At 40.7% G+C, this 18,689-nt stretch overlaps 3 protein-coding genes across 4 annotated transcripts; 1 reads left to right on the top strand and 2 right to left on the bottom strand.

Moving 5' to 3' along the window:
- Positions 1-1,795: 1,795 nt before the first annotated feature.
- atp5fa1 (ATP synthase F1 subunit alpha) lies at positions 1,796-8,045 on the top strand. Its single transcript, XM_061061597.1, has 11 exons — positions 1,796-1,943; positions 2,892-2,967; positions 3,061-3,230; positions 4,141-4,314; positions 4,650-4,816; positions 5,197-5,497; positions 6,525-6,749; positions 6,822-6,929; positions 7,019-7,163; positions 7,254-7,404; positions 7,816-8,045. The coding sequence occupies exons 1-11, from the start codon at positions 1,884-1,886 to the stop codon at positions 7,892-7,894; spliced, it is 1,656 nt and encodes a 551-aa protein (XP_060917580.1). The 5' UTR covers positions 1,796-1,883; the 3' UTR covers positions 7,895-8,045.
- A 499-nt stretch (positions 8,046-8,544) lies between these two features.
- hwa (huluwa) lies at positions 8,545-12,039 on the bottom strand. 2 transcript variants are annotated; one of them, XM_061061599.1, is made up of 3 exons: positions 11,093-12,039; positions 10,249-10,444; positions 8,545-9,120 (listed from the first exon to the last, which is right to left on the bottom strand). In XM_061061599.1, the coding sequence occupies exons 1-3, from the start codon at positions 11,690-11,692 to the stop codon at positions 8,954-8,956; spliced, it is 963 nt and encodes a 320-aa protein (XP_060917582.1). In that variant the 5' UTR covers positions 11,693-12,039; the 3' UTR covers positions 8,545-8,953. The 2 variants fall into 2 exon arrangements, with proteins under 2 accessions (XP_060917582.1, XP_060917581.1); XM_061061598.1 differs by having other exon boundaries at positions 10,249-10,447; positions 11,093-12,038.
- Positions 12,040-12,806: 767 nt separating this feature from the next.
- On the bottom strand, positions 12,807-16,756 carry zgc:122979 (uncharacterized protein LOC641576 homolog). The gene is made up of 4 exons (XM_061061670.1): positions 16,509-16,756; positions 15,576-15,834; positions 14,682-15,235; positions 12,807-13,703 (listed from the first exon to the last, which is right to left on the bottom strand). Exons 1-4 carry the CDS (start codon positions 16,614-16,616, stop codon positions 13,470-13,472), a joined length of 1,155 nt encoding a protein of 384 aa, XP_060917653.1. The 5' UTR covers positions 16,617-16,756; the 3' UTR covers positions 12,807-13,469.
- Positions 16,757-18,689: the final 1,933 nt, after the last annotated feature.

Here is an 18,689-nt window from a genome sequence, read left to right as displayed (position 1 = left end):
TTTTTTTCCATTTGTTTATTCATTTTCATCTATTTTTTTAATCATTCGAAATAAAGACATAAAGAAATTTTTCAATACAGTATAAGTATTGTATAAGTAAGTAAGTAAGTAAGTAAGTAAGTAATGTATAAGGCAAGAGGGCTGTTTGTAATGGAAAGTAGGCTAACTAAGTATACCGGTATGTAATCAACTACTTTGAAAGAGACTGAGTTCTAAGTTTGTTTCATCTGAATTATCTGACAGCTGTCACACATCGTTGATATGGATAAATGTATGTTAAATAAATAAATAGTTTGTACCTTATCAGCAATTCATTCAATAGGCCTATAGATTATTTTTTAAATCTATTTTTTAGTATCTATTTATTTTTTGTACATTCTTAATTTTCCTTTTTTTTCATTTAAATTGTACTGTGTTCAATTTTTGTCTGCAATCTTTGCTCTTTGCTGCTGTAGCAATGTAAATTTCCCCATTGTGGGATAAATAAAGGATTATCTTATCTTATCTTATCTTATTTTACAATCCCATGCTTTGTTCGATAGTTCTATGAATAGTTGAAATTGAAAACAAATAACACTAAAATATGTTTATATATCAGTAATAACAGTAATAGCATAATATGCTGTAGGCCTACAGTAACAGGTTATTTTCATGCTTTTATCATTTATACTTAAAGTATGTATTGCTTCAATACTCCTGTACCATAATTTATCACAAAACTCTGAATGCTGGAATCTTATGTGTATTGACGTTTTTTTTGTTATTATTATATTTTACTTAGGATAATACAAAGGTAGTACTGGAACTACAATATTTAATGGTAAGATTAACCTGCTTGTGGCAATAATGAGGTTTTTTTAATAAATAGGTTGATTTAAGAACAAATTAATTTATATAAAGTTCCATAAGCTTGAGAGTTACTGAATGTGTCAAAACGAAATTGTGTTGCCCTTCTTTAGGACTACACGATCAAGGGAACTTCTAATTGCAATGAATGAGTGAGAAGTTAATTAAAGTTTTGAAGTTACTACATTTTTCTTAAACATTGATACAATTCATCTACATTCTGCACAATGTTCCCTTTTTTCGTTTTCATTTAATTTAAAGTAAAAACACAACATTTGGTTGGAATAGGGTTTATTTACATAGACTGTAAATATTTAGTGATACTGCTTTGGTTCCCAGGATATTTATTGCATTGGATATATGTTGTGTCATTCCTGCATATTTATTTTTTAAAAAGTGTCACAATTGATGAGCCCAATGAAATGACATGTACAAAGCAATGATTTTCAAAAGGTACAGGGATGAGGGAGAGCTTTAAGAAGAAAAAAATATATATAAATAATAATAATAGTATAGCAAATTGTATATAGATAGATTGTATATATAGAGAGCTTATAAGGAACACAGGAATTTAATTTAATAAATATTAATTATTGAGCTGTGGAAAAGGGGTAGGATTAAATAAGTTTTATACTTCTTCCTACTCCTTTTCAGGCATATCAATTGAATATATGTAATTTTCTTTTTCTTTTTTTGTGAAATAATTTGAACATTGTTTTTTGTTTATTGTATTTTCACGCTTTTCATTTTGTTTTGTATTTTTGATATGTTTGATTTTATTTGATATGTCTGAAATAAATTTAATCAATAAAAAAAGAAAGAAATATATAGTACATCAGCATAGTTGTCACTGAAAACACAATATGTTAAAAAATAATCATTACGAATTCAAATGAATTTAAAAAAAAAAGAGGAAAAACAAGAGACGTTTATTTTGAAGTACTTCCGGGTCACTGTGACCTTTCTACATATCGTCGCTGTGTCCGCCATCCTTCTCTCTGTGCTCTGCAGCCGGACACACTTACAAGGATACCAACATGCTGTCAGTTCGCGTCGCTGCGGCTCTTGCCCGCAGTCTGCCTCGACGGGCTGGATTTGTAAGCTTCTCTTTTCGTCATGTAACATTTTGTTGTTGACTTTTTACTTAAAGTCCTTGTTGAAAAGAAAAAAACCACGGCGGCACTGTGCGTGTGCACGTCTTTGCATCGTAGGACACTGGGCCCTTCACATGGCTAGTTTCCTCTGATAACATTTCCAGCTGAGCTCACAGATAGGGACAAGCCGCCCACTTACTCTTTCAGACTTTACCAAGGGTGTCTGGACGATTAAATGAATCCATGCACTCTTTATTGTGTTGTTCATGCCATGTCAATGACTCAGCTAACGTTTAAGAATGACGCTGGTAATTGACATTGAAGGTCAGATTTCTCCCACATTACATGGCACCTTGGCCTCTAAATGGATTTTCAAGGCTTAACATTTTAATTATGTGGATGTATAAATGATGACAGAGTTAGAATATTTCTAAAGTGTTGTAAATAGTAACTGTTTTTGTCTGCAAAAGGGACTGTCTGCAGACTCGATGAACTTCCCTTTATTTTTAATGAACAGCTAAATATAATTTCAAGATGATAATTTACTGCCATTTATGTAGAAATATCTTTTATCAACTCTACAATTGAGATGGTCTCAGTTTGCATCTCTTATGTTCTAATATTTCATCCAAGAAAGTGTGATATGACTTGCCATTGTATGTTCTAGTAACTTGTCTAACTTTCTACTACTCTTACTTTAAATCTTCGATGCATTATTATGTCGTAATGTTTGTGATAAAAACACCTGCTGCACACTATCACCTCATTAAACACTCAGTTGAATAAACACGTCCTTCCATGAGATGTTGGACTGTTTCATTTAATTTGTTTTAACCTGGTGTGCTTAAAACAAATGCATAAAAACCTATTCTTTTTTTTTTTTTTTTGCTTTTGTGGATTTATTTTGCCGCAATGAAACCGATTTCTGTAATTGTTCCCGTTGTCTTAAAGGTGTCAAAGAATGTTGCAGCAGCTTGTGTAGGAGCCAAGAATCTTCACACCGCCCGGCCATGGCTGCAGAAAACAGGTCGGTGTGGTGAAATGGTTATGTCGTCGTGCAAGGTTTCCAAACTTGTTTATTACTGGACATTTATTAATTAACCAATCGAATGCGTTAAAGGCACAGCCGAGGTGTCGTCTATTCTGGAGGAAAAGATCATGGGCGCAGACACCGCTGCCGACCTGGAGGAGACTGGTCGTGTGCTGTCTATTGGTGACGGTATTGCCAGAGTGTACGGTCTGAGGAACGTCCAAGCCGAGGAGATGGTGGAGTTCTCCTCTGGCCTGAAGGTAATCGGATGACTCATTTCTACAGCTTGGTGCAGCTCTTCTTGACCATACTCAAGTTTCGTGTAACTGTTCTTTTTTTTTTAGTTTTCCATTGGAAGAAGTTCTGAATAGTATAGTTTTTAGGTATCACCCCATATGAAGTTTAAAAGGAGTTTCAAACACTTAAGACGACTGATTGGTCAGAGTGCCCTCCACTCAGAGCTTTGGTCAGTCTGTCATTGCAGATAGACAACTATCTGACGTACAGATTCACAGCAAACACATAAACTTACTTAACAAATGTTGCTTAAGCTCTATAAGTGTTCTATGTTATCCAAAGTTTGTGCCTGTATTTACTTAAAAAAAACCCAACTATTTACCACAACAGTAAGCAGGTACATAAGCAGTGGAAACAAAAGAAAGAAAGGAAAAAGTAGCTGTAAACTAGAACCCAAATGTTGCTGCATGGTGATGTGAAAATAGACACTGACCCTTTAAAAAAAAAAAGGTTAATTCTACTGCTTAAATGTTTGAGAAAAAAATATTCCAACACTAGTGATTGTATTTAATTAACCTGCCTCTAAATAAATTGTTGTCAAATGAAATACTGTAAAACTCTCTATCTCCTGACCCCTTTATTAAAGCAGGACAGAGCCATTGCAACTTAGTGTCTCCTAAAAGTAATTTACTTCTACTATGTAGTGGCCATTTGTAAATGTATTTTTTTTAAGTCTTTGCCAGAAGAATAAATGTGTCTGCTTATTTTATTTTTAGTTTGATGATTTCTAAAAGGATATCGTACAGAATACTCATGTTGATTTAAATGTATGCTTGGTGATTAGAAGTAAACAGGTGGCATCTGTGTTATGAGTACTTTGTAAACTTGAGGGGGAAATGGTCGTCATCCTTGTTTTCCGTTTCTCTTCACCAGGGCATGTCTCTGAACTTGGAGCCTGACAACGTTGGTGTTGTGGTGTTCGGTAACGACAAGCTGATCAAGGAAGGTGACATTGTCAAGAGAACGGGTGCCATCGTGGACGTTCCCGTCGGTGAAGAGCTTCTGGGCCGGGTAGTCGATGCTCTGGGAAACGCTATCGATGGAAAGGTATATGATAATAAATGTAATAGTAAACTGTTTTTGTTGTTGCGGAAGTCCTGCCTGCCTTCAGTGCAACACAAAGTGTTTTACAAAAAATAATCCTGATATTCACAATCAAACTGTTTGTTTTTGAAGTGTTGACCTTCTAAGAGTCTCCTACAGGCAAACTATTGAATAGTCTTGGCTATTAAGTAATTGGATGACTTATTTCATAGAGTTGTCCTTGAGGTATTCATAGTAATGTAATGTAGAAGGGGTTTTACAGTCTTGTGCTTTTTTTAATTGAATATCTTATTAGCCAAATGCTTCATCGAACTCCTGTTCTCTTTGATCCCTCACAGGGCCCTCTCGGCTCCCAGATCCGCAGGCGTGTGGGTCTGAAGGCCCCTGGCATCATCCCCCGCATCTCTGTGAGGGAGCCGATGCAGACCGGCATCAAAGCCGTGGACAGTTTGGTCCCCATTGGTCGTGGGCAGCGAGAGCTCATCATCGGGGACAGACAGACTGGGTGAGAGGACTCTGCTCAAAGTGAATAGTTGAACACGGTGGCATTTGATGTTATTCCTGGTGCCTTTGAAAAGCTGTTACTGCAGTTGGAGTGCAAAAACTGACAAGGGGTAGGATGAATAATAAATATTGCATGAAACCATGATAACTGCTAAAGTGTGATATCAATGTTTTATATGCTTTTTTAGTTATTGTAGTTGTTTTAAACATTCTGATCGATGATTTGAAGCCTGGGAGGGAAAAAAAGTCACTCCATAGAAAGTAACCTTCAAAAGCGATGCAGTAAATGTTTTCATGAATTAAACTGGAGATCATTTAGCTCTAAAGCATAACATTGACATCAGCCGGATCTGTTTCTAAGTCTTTGAATTTGTCATTCAGCAAAACCGCCATCGCCATCGACACAATCATCAACCAGAAGCGCTTCAACGAAGGCACTGAGGAGAAGAAGAAGCTGTACTGCATCTATGTCGCCATCGGCCAGAAGAGATCCACCGTGGCTCAGCTGGTGAAGAGGCTGACCGACGCTGATGCCATGAAGTACACCATCGTGGTCTCTGCCACCGCCTCCGACGCTGCGCCGCTGCAGTACCTGGCTCCATACTCCGGCTGCTCCATGGGAGAATACTTCCGAGACAACGGCAAGCACGCCCTCATCATCTACGACGATCTCTCCAAACAGGTCATTTTTGAATCATTTCATTGTTGGAGGAGAATTACACTAACAAACAATATAAATGCTGTAAATAATTTTAATAGGGCTCCCCTGAAAGTCATTAGACGAGAGGAAACAAAACTGCATTTTGCCTGTCTTTTACTTATTTACTCTAGTACTTTTTTTTAAGCCAGGGATGGTCTTAGCAACTTATTTCCCCCCTCGATTAAACGTAAATTAAAATGAGCCATTTTTCCTCTTAGCAGGTTAACTTCCACATGCCTGTACTAGATGTGGTTACACTTTGCTCTGGTTGTGTTGTTATATGCCAGTTTACCTGTGCTGCTCCTGCGAGATACCATACAGGCAGTAGAGTGGGGAGAGCTGGCCCATTAACCGGAGCTACAGCCCCCACTGGTGGCAGGTGGCTGTGTTACAGCTTAGACACAACATATAAACTGCACAGCGGGCCAACATCATCAAAAAAAAATCAATGAATAGTTATACCCACCAGTTATTCTGGTGCCAGCTAAGAGGGTGACAGCGTTTAATGACTTATCATGCACATCCATATTTAAGCTACATTATTGATGGGGGGGAAGAAAATGATTTGATGTCTTTTTTTTTAGGTGCTCAACTTGTTTTTGATGCAGTACTTCTTAGGTGTTCATCTTTCACAAGGTATTTCTTGAGAGCCAAACCATCTGCAGAGGTTTCTCACTCTCCAAACAAACAGACGGGCTAATTAGGGGGTTCTTTTATTGAGATAAAAGATGCTGCTGATGTGACTTGTGTAATGCTAAGAAAGTAGTGTGCATGTAATATAATACAGACAGGCTAAGCCAGTGCTTATGAAAGACTGTGAATTACTTCTGATTAACCTGCGTCCTAAACAAAAACATGTGACTGTTGTAGTGCTGAAAAATCAGGGAAGTAATTACGAAAACAGCCAATCCTGATCCAACTAACACAAGTGTGAGTTTATTACAGCCTTCATTTTTTGTATTACACTAAGTTTGCAGTTCAAGCCAAAGCTCGTTTTCTCCCCACACAGGCTGTCGCCTACCGTCAGATGTCCCTGCTGCTCCGTCGTCCTCCCGGCCGTGAAGCTTACCCAGGAGATGTCTTCTACTTGCATTCCCGTCTGCTGGAGAGAGCTGCCAAGATGAACGACAACTTTGGCGGCGGCTCCCTCACAGCTCTTCCCGTTATCGAGACGCAGGCTGGAGACGTGTCAGCCTACATTCCCACCAACGTTATCTCCATCACAGACGGACAGGTGGGAAGGTGATTTCCTTTATTTAAAAATCAACATCCTAAGCACGTCACTAAGTCCTCTTTTCTCAAACAGATCTTCTTGGAGACCGAGCTCTTCTACAAAGGTATCCGTCCAGCCATCAACGTGGGTCTGTCTGTGTCACGTGTCGGATCTGCTGCCCAGACCAAGGCCATGAAGCAGGTTAGCTTTCCACATAATCACCCATCACGCTCTCTTTTATCACTGTGAATGAACTTGATTGAGACTTATTGACTCGTGTGCATCACCAGGTCGCTGGTACCATGAAGCTGGAGCTGGCTCAGTACCGTGAGGTGGCTGCCTTCGCTCAGTTCGGTTCAGATCTGGACGCTGCTACTCAGCAGCTGCTGAACCGCGGTGTTCGTCTCACTGAGCTCCTCAAACAGGGACAGTACTGTGAGTGTCTACAATTCTTCTTTTTAAAAACCTGTATCCACTCTGCAGTTTGTCTTGTGCATTGCTTGAATCTATACCGTCATCCTTTAGGTCCCATGGCCATTGAGGAACAGGTAACGGTTATCTACGCTGGTGTGAGGGGACACCTGGACAAAATGGAGCCAAGCAAGATCACAAAGTTCGAGAAGGCATTCCTGCAACACATCCTGAGCCAGCACCAAGACCTGCTGGCTGCTATTAGGTGAGTCTGAAATAGAGATTTTTTTCTGATACATATGTACCGATATTTTTACATCATAACTAATATTGTTATTGTTGGTAGTATGTGTAAGGCTACACAAAGCTGTAGTAAACCCAGCATTGCATTATGCTGGCTTGACATACAAACAGGAAGCAGCAACAGCTGTCAGGTTTTTCAAAATAAATGTGTGAAGTGTAAGAAATGTACTTTTGAGTGCCCAACCATATTATTGCTTGATCATTGACATGGATCGGCGCAATCAGTCGTGTATCCGATATGTAAATTACTTCAATATCGGAGCTGATAACGTTATAAGATCAGTCCCATCTCCCGTCTAAAAGCCTCTGAGCAACAGCAGTTGGACTTATATTCTGTTTTTATGTGCTTTCAACAACCTCTTCTTGATTACAGGGCTGATGGCAAAATCTCGGAGGCGTCTGATGCTAAACTCAAGCAGATTGTGTTGACTTTCCTCTCCAGCTTTGAGTAAAGTAAAGCTATTTAGGTGTGGTTGTTTTCATGTTTGCATAGTGCAGCGTCAGTCGAACTTTCTATGAACTGTAAGAGGAACTCAAATGGCACTTGGATCTTAAATGTACAGATATCTCCTTACAGAGAATAAAGTAATGAAACAAATGTAATGTATTGCCTCTTGTGTGTGAACTGCTGTCACGACACTTTCTTTGAAAAATACAGTATACAACAATGGCCCAACACACCATGATATAATTTGCAGTTCCAACAGATCACATACCTCGGTTAAATACCTCAGCAATCAATTCTGATAATATACTCAGTTTCACTTCGAGGGTTGTAATGATTGAGGGACCTGTTGTCATGTAATGTCTTTTTTGTAAACCTTTGGCCACACACATCTCTAATATACCATCCTGGAGCAGCAGTGCTTCCTGCTTCTGGTTTTTATTTATAACTCCTTCTTCATATCCCACAGTGTGCAAAAAGTCTGGGTAACTGCTGACCCTTTATAGAAGTCTACAGCAAAGACTATCAGAACACTAGCACCAACCACACAGAGCCCCCTGCTGGTGAAGAATAACACATGGCTGAAGGTGTCTTGATATCCAACCATGCAAATATTTTCCTGCCATTGAAAATGATAAACTTAGTATGATCAAGCACTTCTACACTTTCAATAAATCTTTATTGTTCAACGTGATTCAAAACCAAAAATATCAGTGACACAACTCTGGTGAATGTGTGTTCATGAAATCAAGGAATGAGTCATCATCCCTGTTTGTATAACGGTGACTAACAACAACAGGAGTGACGAAGTGCATACCAAATATAACAAGAACTAAAGTGAGGGGGAATCGCAAATATTTAACTGATTGAACAAAGTCAGTGGCAGAGTGTTTTAATAATAATAAAATAATAAAAAAAATTTAAAGTGTGTCAGGTCAGTGATTATCAGTGAGACAAAGAAATAAATTAACATTCAATAAAATAAAACATACATGTTATTTAAATTGAATAAATAAGATATAAAATAAACATTAAAAGTACTTCAAACACCGACAGCTGCGACGGCTCACACCCAGTACTGTTTAGTGTGCATCGCAGGTCTGTGGTGTTTGTGTTTGGGTAGATTATTCTGTTTGACGTAGCACGGGTCGTAATAATCCCACTCCAAGGCTGAGGCCAGAACCCCGTTAGACAGGCCGTCACTGTCTGCAGACAGAATCCGTAGGGACACTCCTGGAAAGAAATCACGAATGTTTCAAAGATCCCCTTGAGACACTTCATTACATCCTAAAAAGAAAAATCCTGTTTATCACTACATTTAATAGACTAGTTAAAATATCTTCAAATTAACATACAACCACATAATTGATTATTTAAATATATCTAACTGCTGGACAAGCTGCCTGTGAAACTGAATTCAACACTGTATGAACTGAAGGATTCGGATTTCCACATCACTCTTGCATAAATCGATCTGCACGCTGAAGATCAAATATCTAAGCAGAGTGGGACTTGAATTGCTCTGTGAGTGAAAGTGGTTCCTTTATGTCTTTCTTCTCTCTTATGAAATGTGTGATTAGTATTTTATTCTTGCTATCACCTGCACAGGGGACAACAGATGGAAAAAGCTAGTTAGCTAAATCTGTTACAAAGCACCTCTTCTCTTCTGAGACTAATGTTTTCTTTGTACACTGTCCCTGATTCAAATAAACTAAACTTGACCTAGCTGTTAGTATTTTAAGCTTTTGCAGCCAACAATGCAAAGTAGACACGTTTCCAGGGAAATACTGTAGAGTGACTTATACTTTTGCATAGCATGCATTTATATCACAGATGACAAAATGTTTTGACTCGCTGTAAGAACAATTTGATCAGTTATCCTGATTATTCTGGGTACCATTTCATGTGTTTACCAACAAACAAGTAGCATACATGATTTACAGTAGCCTCATCATTAAAAAGTACATCCAAATCAGGAGTTATACATTGAATATACATAGTCTGTTAGTGACAATAAGCTGGAGTGTAACTTGAAACTAGGGCTCACCTTGTTAACCACAAACTAAGACTAAACTCGTTTTAAAAAAATATATAAAATACAAGTTACAGTCTTGAAGCAGTCATTTTTTTTTATCAATGCTTAATAAGATGTCACTATAAACTGGTTGAACTACCTTCTACCTCCTAGTTCTTCACTGGCTTAAATCTGTGTGGAATTATCAACACTGATGTACAAGCTCCATCATACTGTTCCCCCTCTTTCTTTTACATTTTGTCAGTTTGCTGCAGCAGTAAAACATTATTCGTTAATGACGGCCACATTGACTACAGTGCAGCTGCTGCAGACTGAAGCATACCTACCTGCACTGGCACCAAAGTCGCTGTCCAGTCCAGGACCCACTGCAGACGTGTTCACACAGGACGTCTCTAAAGGCACGCTGATGAACTCGCACTCCATGTCCACTTTGTCAAACACGTGAACCGCAACACCCGGGCTCAGACCCGTCAGCCTGTCGTAAGTGCTGCTGCGTTGAACGTGACCTCCATTTATTGTCTCCTGCTGCGAACAAAGCAAAACATGAAAGACCTCAAATTGACTGACTGTGACCTGACTTTATGCCTCAAAGTGGATTTAGGTTCTTCGGTTGACATTAAGGTTGCGGTCTCTGGAGACCCAAAAACAGTGAGGAGAGACTTCTGCAACAGAGATGTCAGAGAGCGTAAGTGAAAGCTGAGATGATTAATGAAAATTCACACTGTAATTTCTTTAGATTTACTAGAGTAAGTGTTAATACCTCTTCAAGATACAACATTTCTATTTTGACCACCACATTTGTGTATATTTAGGCAAAAAAAAAAATGAAAATCATCATCAGTATTCTTGCTTTAACATTTAAAAATACAACAACTGTTTTGCTTCTGTTGACTATTCAGCATTATACAATAGGATTTGGTACCAGGCAAAGCTTACAGTTGCCCTGGGACAGCAGAACTATTTTTGCCCTCTGACCCCAGAATATGTTTATCCGGCCATGCGGTTGACTTTATCTTATATCAGTATCACTGGCCTAGAGTTTTGTCTTTGTTACAATCCGTTAGTAAGCCTAAAGAGTGGCTCATATTTAGGTTATTTTCGGCCGTTCCTGTTGAAGTTACTGAGTGGATATCCAACTAGCAAAAACTTCAAAATGTCTAACTTACTCACCATTGGAGAGTTTGGCGGAACCAGGTTCACTCTGGTCTCAGCCTCTGAACCGCTGGACTGCGGCAACACTGGAGCACTTTTGCACCAGCCAGCTTTACTGACGCTGCAAGTCCGCGTTGAGCCAGAGGCCAGGTTCAGTCTTGGGGTGAACCCAGACGCGGAGGAAGTGGCCCGGATGGTGCTCGGCGCCCTCAGGGACCCTGAACCGGTGGCACCGTCTGGCCTCAGAAGCCGGATCCTGTGATCCTGCCTGCTGGCCCTCTCCCTGGAAGAAGCCCGGGATGAGGTGACGGGATGTGGCAAGACGGGCTCCGATAGAGACATGTACGCTCTCCTCCCGTCGTGCAGCGGGGGGAAACCCGAATCGGATAGTCTCCTGACTCTTTGCAGGGTGGACTGTAAAAGCATCTGCTCTGTGTCCTCTCGCATGTATCTGCTGTTCTTCTTTGACAGGATCAGAAACTTGTAGCCCAGAAACAGGCAATTCAGCAGCAGCAAAATGACCACAAAGGGTATGAGCAAAAGGACCACTAAAGTTAGGTTTGTCACAGGGTAACCCTCAGGTAGATCTGTTGCTGTTGTCTGACTTATCTGCGACATTTCATCCCATAGAGGATATAAAAAAGGCTTTTTGGAGAATTGCTGATCTCAATTGAGATTTCACGTTGTGTCTGCATACACAGGTGGGCTGCTGTGTCAATCAATGTGGACTAGGCCTATGTGTTTGACAGTAGCTTATTTCCCCCCCATCCAAAATCAACATGCCAGTCTGCTTCTCCAATGTAAACAGTCTCCAAATCAGTGTGTTTTCTTTTAACACCCTTGACTTCATCATTGCAGACTGTCAGTGTTTGCAAAGCAAAGGCTTGCCGTGAGACGACGTCGAAAGGCAGCAGCGTGGATTACAGATCAACAGGTGCGTCTTATTAAGTGTAAAAAGTCACCGCATGCAATGACCGCTAGATGGCAGTAGGTGGCCAGAATTCTGCATCACTGCAGCTATCTGCAGTGATGATTTCATGCTCTGAAGTTAGATTTTTTTTTTTTTGTTGGACTGCAATGTTCGATATTTTTGCAAGTTAGTCCGTCCATACGGTTTTCTGAACGTTTGTATTCCACTAATAGAGTTTGCTGAGGACTTTTGAATATAGTTTATGTAGGACTTATAGTTCACATGTATGGTTTGCTGTGGATTTTTGTATTTTAAGAGGACTCGTGAGTCCACTTATATAGTTAGAGTTATGTGGTAAACCCACATAGTTTTATGTTGTCCATCTTTCTTTGCTGGTGGAACTCTACTTGAGTACTTATTTGAGGACTTATGTAGTATTTTTACATCGTTTACTGAGAACGTCCACCTTTTATACTTTACTTTTGTATTCCACCTATACAGTTTGTGATTAAAGCTATCTTCTTGCAACATATTTAGCGTGCTTGGAGATGTATTGCTGATTTTACTTTACAGGGTACTTTAACTTAAGTGGTCGAATTGTAAGGTTTGCACAAAGAGCACAGCACTAAGTTTAAAGTTAGTCAAAGAGTTCCACAGGGTTCATTGCTTGGACCGATCCTTTTTAGATACCCCATAAGCAAACTGGGAGTTATCTTTGTTCAACTCCCAGTCCACTTATTTATTCTTTTTGAAGACTTTTGTCTTCTTATCTTTTGCAAAATATGAATGTTTCTGCTTGAAATAAACAGTGAAGATCCCGAGTTAAATTTCATTTTCTTTCTTTATTTCCATGCTTTCAAACATGTCTCTATCAGGTAGTAATAATAGCACATCAATGCTGCAGAGTATATACAAACATTTCAAATAATTCAATAGAACATTTGACAGATGAATCTCTCTTAGAGACAATTTGTTTGCATTTTGTACACAAAGTAGGTCTTTGCACACAAGTACATTTTGCTATTGTAATAAATCAATGCAAAAGATCAGTCATATGAACACCATATAACTATATATAATAAAAAGGGTTTTTTTTCACATTTTTTGATACCGTTCAGGTTTAAGGAAGTCTATACAGACTTGAATAGCACACTGATATCCTGCTATAGGGTTGCAAGTATAACAGTACATGTAAGCTTTTCATTCAAGTGAAAGGCTGTAGAGTCAATGGACGCCCTCAGATACCAAAGACCCCATTCATTGTTCTGACCTCTCTCCTCTCATTCGGCATCGTAGTAGTTGTGCATCGTGCCTGCTGAGAGTCACCACCTATATAAGCTACAACTCACCAGAGCGCTGCCTGCCTTATCCAAACACAATAAGAGGTTGTGAGTGGTTGCGATTTTAGCACCTTGGGCAAGGCTGTGTTTGTGAATTGATAACAACATACACGCATGGTGAAGCTGCATTAGTAGATATAGCGGGCTAGCACTGGCCTAGGCTGTGCTTGATGATCTCACGGGACTGTGGTGGGATCCTGTCAGGAAAGAGCACCTGGAACTCCACCACCAAGTCGCCTCGCTGGGAAGGGCTCTTGGGCAGGGGTAGACCTTCCCCCCTGAGCCGCCGCACCGCACCGGGTTTGATCACATCGCTGCATGGAAGAGGCATCATTCGGTTGTCGATTGTTGGGACGTTAACTGTGCAGCCGCAGAGAGCCTGGGGAGAAAAAGGAGGAGAAATTTAGTTTATGTGGACGTGTTATATTTAGAAGTAGTTTCATAATGCCTCCTGAGTGGTCTGACTGGGCAGAAGCACAACTTTGGAACAATGAAAAAAATCAATTAAATGCCAGGTCTTGTGTGTCAAGTTACATAACTGATAAATATGGAGCGTCTGCCTCTAAAAAAGCACAGCCATTGTTCTGTGTTGTGTAACAAACCGGTGTTACAGATGTTAGAATCGCTGGCCTATTTTCTGCATGTGTGTGGGAGTGAAGTGCTTCAATGACTGAAAAGAGCCACAGGAAGATGGAGGAGCTCTTTGAAATGCCAGCCTCTGTGACTGCTGCCCTGCTAATCTGTGTGTGGGTTGGTTGAAGTGAGAGCCAGAGACATAGTGAGCCAAAAAACTGCCTCTCTGCCTGCCTTGTTAAGGCAGAGGAGTCTGCAGCACATATAGTGGTGGAGAGTGAAGTGTGATTCGTGGGGGCAGTCGGAGCTGAGGCTAAATTTAGCTCCTGCTCCATCGCCCTCTGCAGGGGCTGATGAGGTAACCGAGGTGTTGGCAGGCTGCTGCTGCTGTTCTGTTAGTGGGGGTCTGTTAGCCAATGGAAAACTCTGGGCTCCTATACCCCAAACTGAACACTGCAATCTGTCCTAGGACTGCATTCAAAGACAGAAACCCCCTCTGATACTTGGCTTCTTTTTGGCTATGTCTTATTGACGCCTTTCTGAAATCGATTTTCTTCGGTTTCACAGTGAATGCATCATTCCGCGGTTATGTAAAAGATGGAAAGGGGTGGTTGGACTCAAGCCTTTTTGTGAGTTGGTGTTAGCAGCTGATAAATTACATAGTATTTCTACTTATAGAGCAGCCCCATGTTTCAAAATAAATCATTCATGTTGTCAGGACTCTGTGGCTCAAACTCTTAAACCCAATTGACCCTTAACCTTGATGTCAATGAATCAAACTCACCTCTTTGAGGGTGATCTTTGCGGTGAAGACAATGTTGGAGCCCTCCCTCTTGTACTGTGTGTGCTCCTTGTCCCTGAGGATGAAGGTGATGTCTGCTGGGGTGCTGTTTGGCGTCTCGTCTCCCTCCCTGGGGAATGTGATCTTGGTCCCCGCCTTCCAGCCTTTCTTCACCACCACGTTCAGCACCTTGTCCTCAGATCGCATGCTACGCCCATCCGGGTTGAGGCGGCGCCGGTTGATCTTCACGTGCTTGGTGCAGCCCTGCATCACCTCCTCCAGGGTCACCAGCAGGTCATGGACCACCTCTTGCCCCTGCAGCCGCCGCTGGCCTCTTCTAAGCCCGCCCTCACAGCCGGCGGACCCGCCCACGTGGGTGAAGGGGAAGCGTCTGAAGGGGTTGAAGAGATCGTCCTCGCCCTCACCGTCTGGGCCGAAGAAGATGTCAAAGTGGTCGGAGCCGTGGAAGAAGGAGGAGAAGGTGGCATGGGGGTCACCATGGAAGTTATTGCGGAAAACGTTGCCTTGGCCTGACATTGACATCCTGCTTTTAAGGCCTATAGAGAGAAAGAGAAAGAAAACCAAGTTGAGACAACATCTTTAAAAACTGCTTTATTCCACTCTTTCTAGAAAGTTGTATTAAAATCAGTCTAAGGAGTTTTGAGGAAAACTCTTTCATTGCTCCCTGAATAATTCATCAGCCTCACAGCTGTTTATGCCAAACATAGCTGATTTAATAGGAATGAAAGTGTTTTAGTCGTGATCCTCCCTCTGCACATCATTATTTTGCCTTGATGAATACATGAATAATTAATGTACCAGCCTTTGCTTTAGTAATTATCCTTCTGGCAGCAACTATTTGAGCTGTTTAACTTGTTGAAATGAACATTTTCTCACCTTCTTCTCCAAACTGGTCGTAGATGCTTCTCTTCTTGGGGTCAGTGAGGATCTCATAGGCCTCTGCAATCTCTTTGAACTTGTCCTCTGCGTCGGCGTCGCTGTTCTTGTCGGGGTGGAACTTGAGGGCCATCTTCCTGTAGGCCTTCTTGATCTCATCTTCGTTGGAATCAGGGGAGACGCCCAGGACTTTGTAGAAGTCTTTGCCTGTTGGTTTTATTGACAGGCAGGGCGTGTCCTGCTCTGACTTGGTACCTTCCTGTTGGAAGAAAGAACAAAAAAGGCATTAGAACATTTTTGCTTTTCATGTATGCATTCATAAAAAAAAAACACCAAAAAAATCTAACATCAGCAAGTTGCATAGACATCCTCAGTGCAAAATGGCTGCTTATGAATAATTTAAAATCCTATAATTATATGAATCCCCTTAAGCACATGAAATACAGTGCATGGTTCATATACTGGGCATCCTTTTCACACTTTGCTCAGTTGCTATTAATATGCACAAATTCAGCCCTCCAGCAGGGACACTCTGGGAAAACACCCTTATCTCTGTGCTGCTGCAGATCATGCATTGCATTTTATAAGCTGATGTGAGAGGGTGAAGTGGTGTGTTGGGGAATCGTGAGAGGGGGAAAAAAGACTTCCCCCAACGACTGAGATTCTCTGCAGCGATTGGCTGAGCGCCTATCTTGCATGTGAATGAACACATAGCTGGAGAAATCAGCCAATAATGAATAATAAACACTGCTTCAGGTCTGCCAGTTTAATTATATAACAAACATGTATTTGTATTTAGTTGTATACAACGTATTCTGGAAAATTAATTCAACTTTATGTCTTTGACTATTCGATTAGTATTTAAACGTTTGTAAAAATAAAAAATAAAAAATAAAAAATCAGGTTAAAAGATGAAATAAAACTTGTACTTACCGCTGATGAAGAAGATCCAGAGCTGTCACCTCGGTGCATAACTCGCACTTTGCACTTGACATTGACATTTTTGTGCTTCACACCGAATTGAGTCCAGATGAGAACCATGTTTGCTGCTTCAAGTTCGAGTTTGTTGTTTAGTTATGGGCTAAGTGTCGCTGTCCAGTCGCGCTGGTGCTGAAGTCTCTTTGCTATATTGCGCCGGGCTCTTCGTCCGTCTTGCCTGAGCTCTCCTCTGCTCTCTCTTATATACCGGCGCTGCAGCTCCTCTACTATCCGCTCACCCACCCACGCGGCGTGACAGAGCTTTCCCCGGGCCCGCCCATTTCCTCACGCGCGGCAGGGGATACCGGTGTCCTCACTTGTTCTCCGCGCGAGGCCATTGGTGCTCCGGCGATGATCACGCGGATGTTGCAGCCTTCTTCTCCATCTCGGGGCAGGTTTCCGGAGTTCTTGAAGGCAGAGCTAAGCAGACAGTCACGACACAGAAGCAGAGAGTTTTTTTTTCTTCTTCTTTTTCACAGACAGACAGAACAGAACAACCAGACATGTTAGAAAAAAAAAAAGATTCAGCTGGCTGCCCAGACAACCTCCAGGCAGACACTTGTGCAGTGATGGAGCCCATGTCCCTTAAGTGACTGTCTGTTCATCTTAAGGACATGACGTGGGCCCACAAGGTTTAAATATTAAGGTTACAAAAACTCTGCTGTGGATGAGAGGATGCATGGACTTAAACTACCTCTTTTTATTTGAATGCATCCACAGGGTCACTTAAGGAGAGCTATTTTCGGCAATGATTCAGCAGTGGCACCCAAGTGCCAATGTAAACTGCGAGATGTGAAGGAGCTGTGAAGACTTAAATGATCAATAAGTGTTTGCATAACACAGTCTGCACAGTTGAATGCATCTAAAGATAGCACCAGCAACGGTGTCAGTATATCCTCTTTCTCTTTGCCCAAATTAATGTGAGTAGTAATGCATTTGAAATCTTACTCAGGTGAAAACAGAAGGACTTTCAAGAAGATGTACTTCAAGTATTTAAAGCTAAAGTAGCCTCCTCTTAATGCAAAATAGCCCTGGTAACTATTCAATCAATCCATCCATCAATCTGTATTTGTATTGCGCAAATTTATCACAAATATTATCTCAAGACACACAAAAAAAGAGCAGGTCCAAACCCTGCTCTTTGTTATATTAGTTACAAAGACCCAGCATCAATCCACCATGAGAACAGCACGAAGCAACATTTAAAGTTTCAAGGAAAGACTTCCTTTAAGAGGCAGAATCCTTGTTGGACACTCATCTGAAATTGTAACTTTTTAAACATATTACAAATACAAGTTATTAAATATGAAACCATTATAAGTCTAGGATTTAAAATGTTTCCTGTAAGGAATCACAACTCAAATGGTTGGGGGGGGGGGGGGGGGGGGGGGGGGGGCACTGATTGTATCTTAACAATGCTGTATGTTTCATCATCTTAAAATATTTTTTATTTTAAATGGTGACCTGAAATGTACAACTATATAACTATATGTGTGTGAAATACATAGAAATGAAATATGAAACTTTTTTTGAAGCTACATGGTGGAATTTGTGTGTGTGTTAATCTTAGTGACCCCAGTGACAGAAATGGATAAGCCTCATCTTGTCCCGTACATGCATAAGTTATGTTGTCTGAACTTAAATCGTATCCTGCCGTCTTAAACATTCAAACATACAACAAAGAGTAAATCTGTCTTGAACTAAATGTAAACAAGGTATTATTGTCTTCTCAGAAATGGACCTGGTGCCGTCTGTAACAGGCATTAAATGTCATGATTTGGTTTTGAATTTGAGTTTCCCTGTTTTATCCCAGTGTTGCTTGTTTCCCTTGTGTGTTAATGTTTCCTAGTGTTCATGGTTTCCTAGTTTTGTCTCCAGTGTTTTCTGTTTTATTTTGTCATTTCTTATCCTCGTGTGTCTCTGTGTTCTAGTGTGTTTTGTTTGACTCTTGAGTTCTTGTGTGTCTTTAGTGTTTCATGATTTATTTTGTATTGTCCTCAGTGTTTCTCCCTTCATTGATTGCCCTGATTGTCTTCACCTGTGTTATTAGTCTCACCTGTGTTTGATTACTCCCTTGTCTATTTAGTCTCTGTGTTTCTTCCCTCCTGTGTCAGGTCATTGTTGTTTCAATGGCGT

This window comes from Labrus mixtus, chromosome 17 (genome assembly GCF_963584025.1).
Source record: "Labrus mixtus chromosome 17, fLabMix1.1, whole genome shotgun sequence".
Lineage (NCBI taxonomy): Eukaryota > Metazoa > Chordata > Actinopteri > Labriformes > Labridae > Labrus > Labrus mixtus.
Note: the sequence above shows the minus strand (reverse complement) of the source record. Positions and strands in the feature narration are given on the sequence as shown.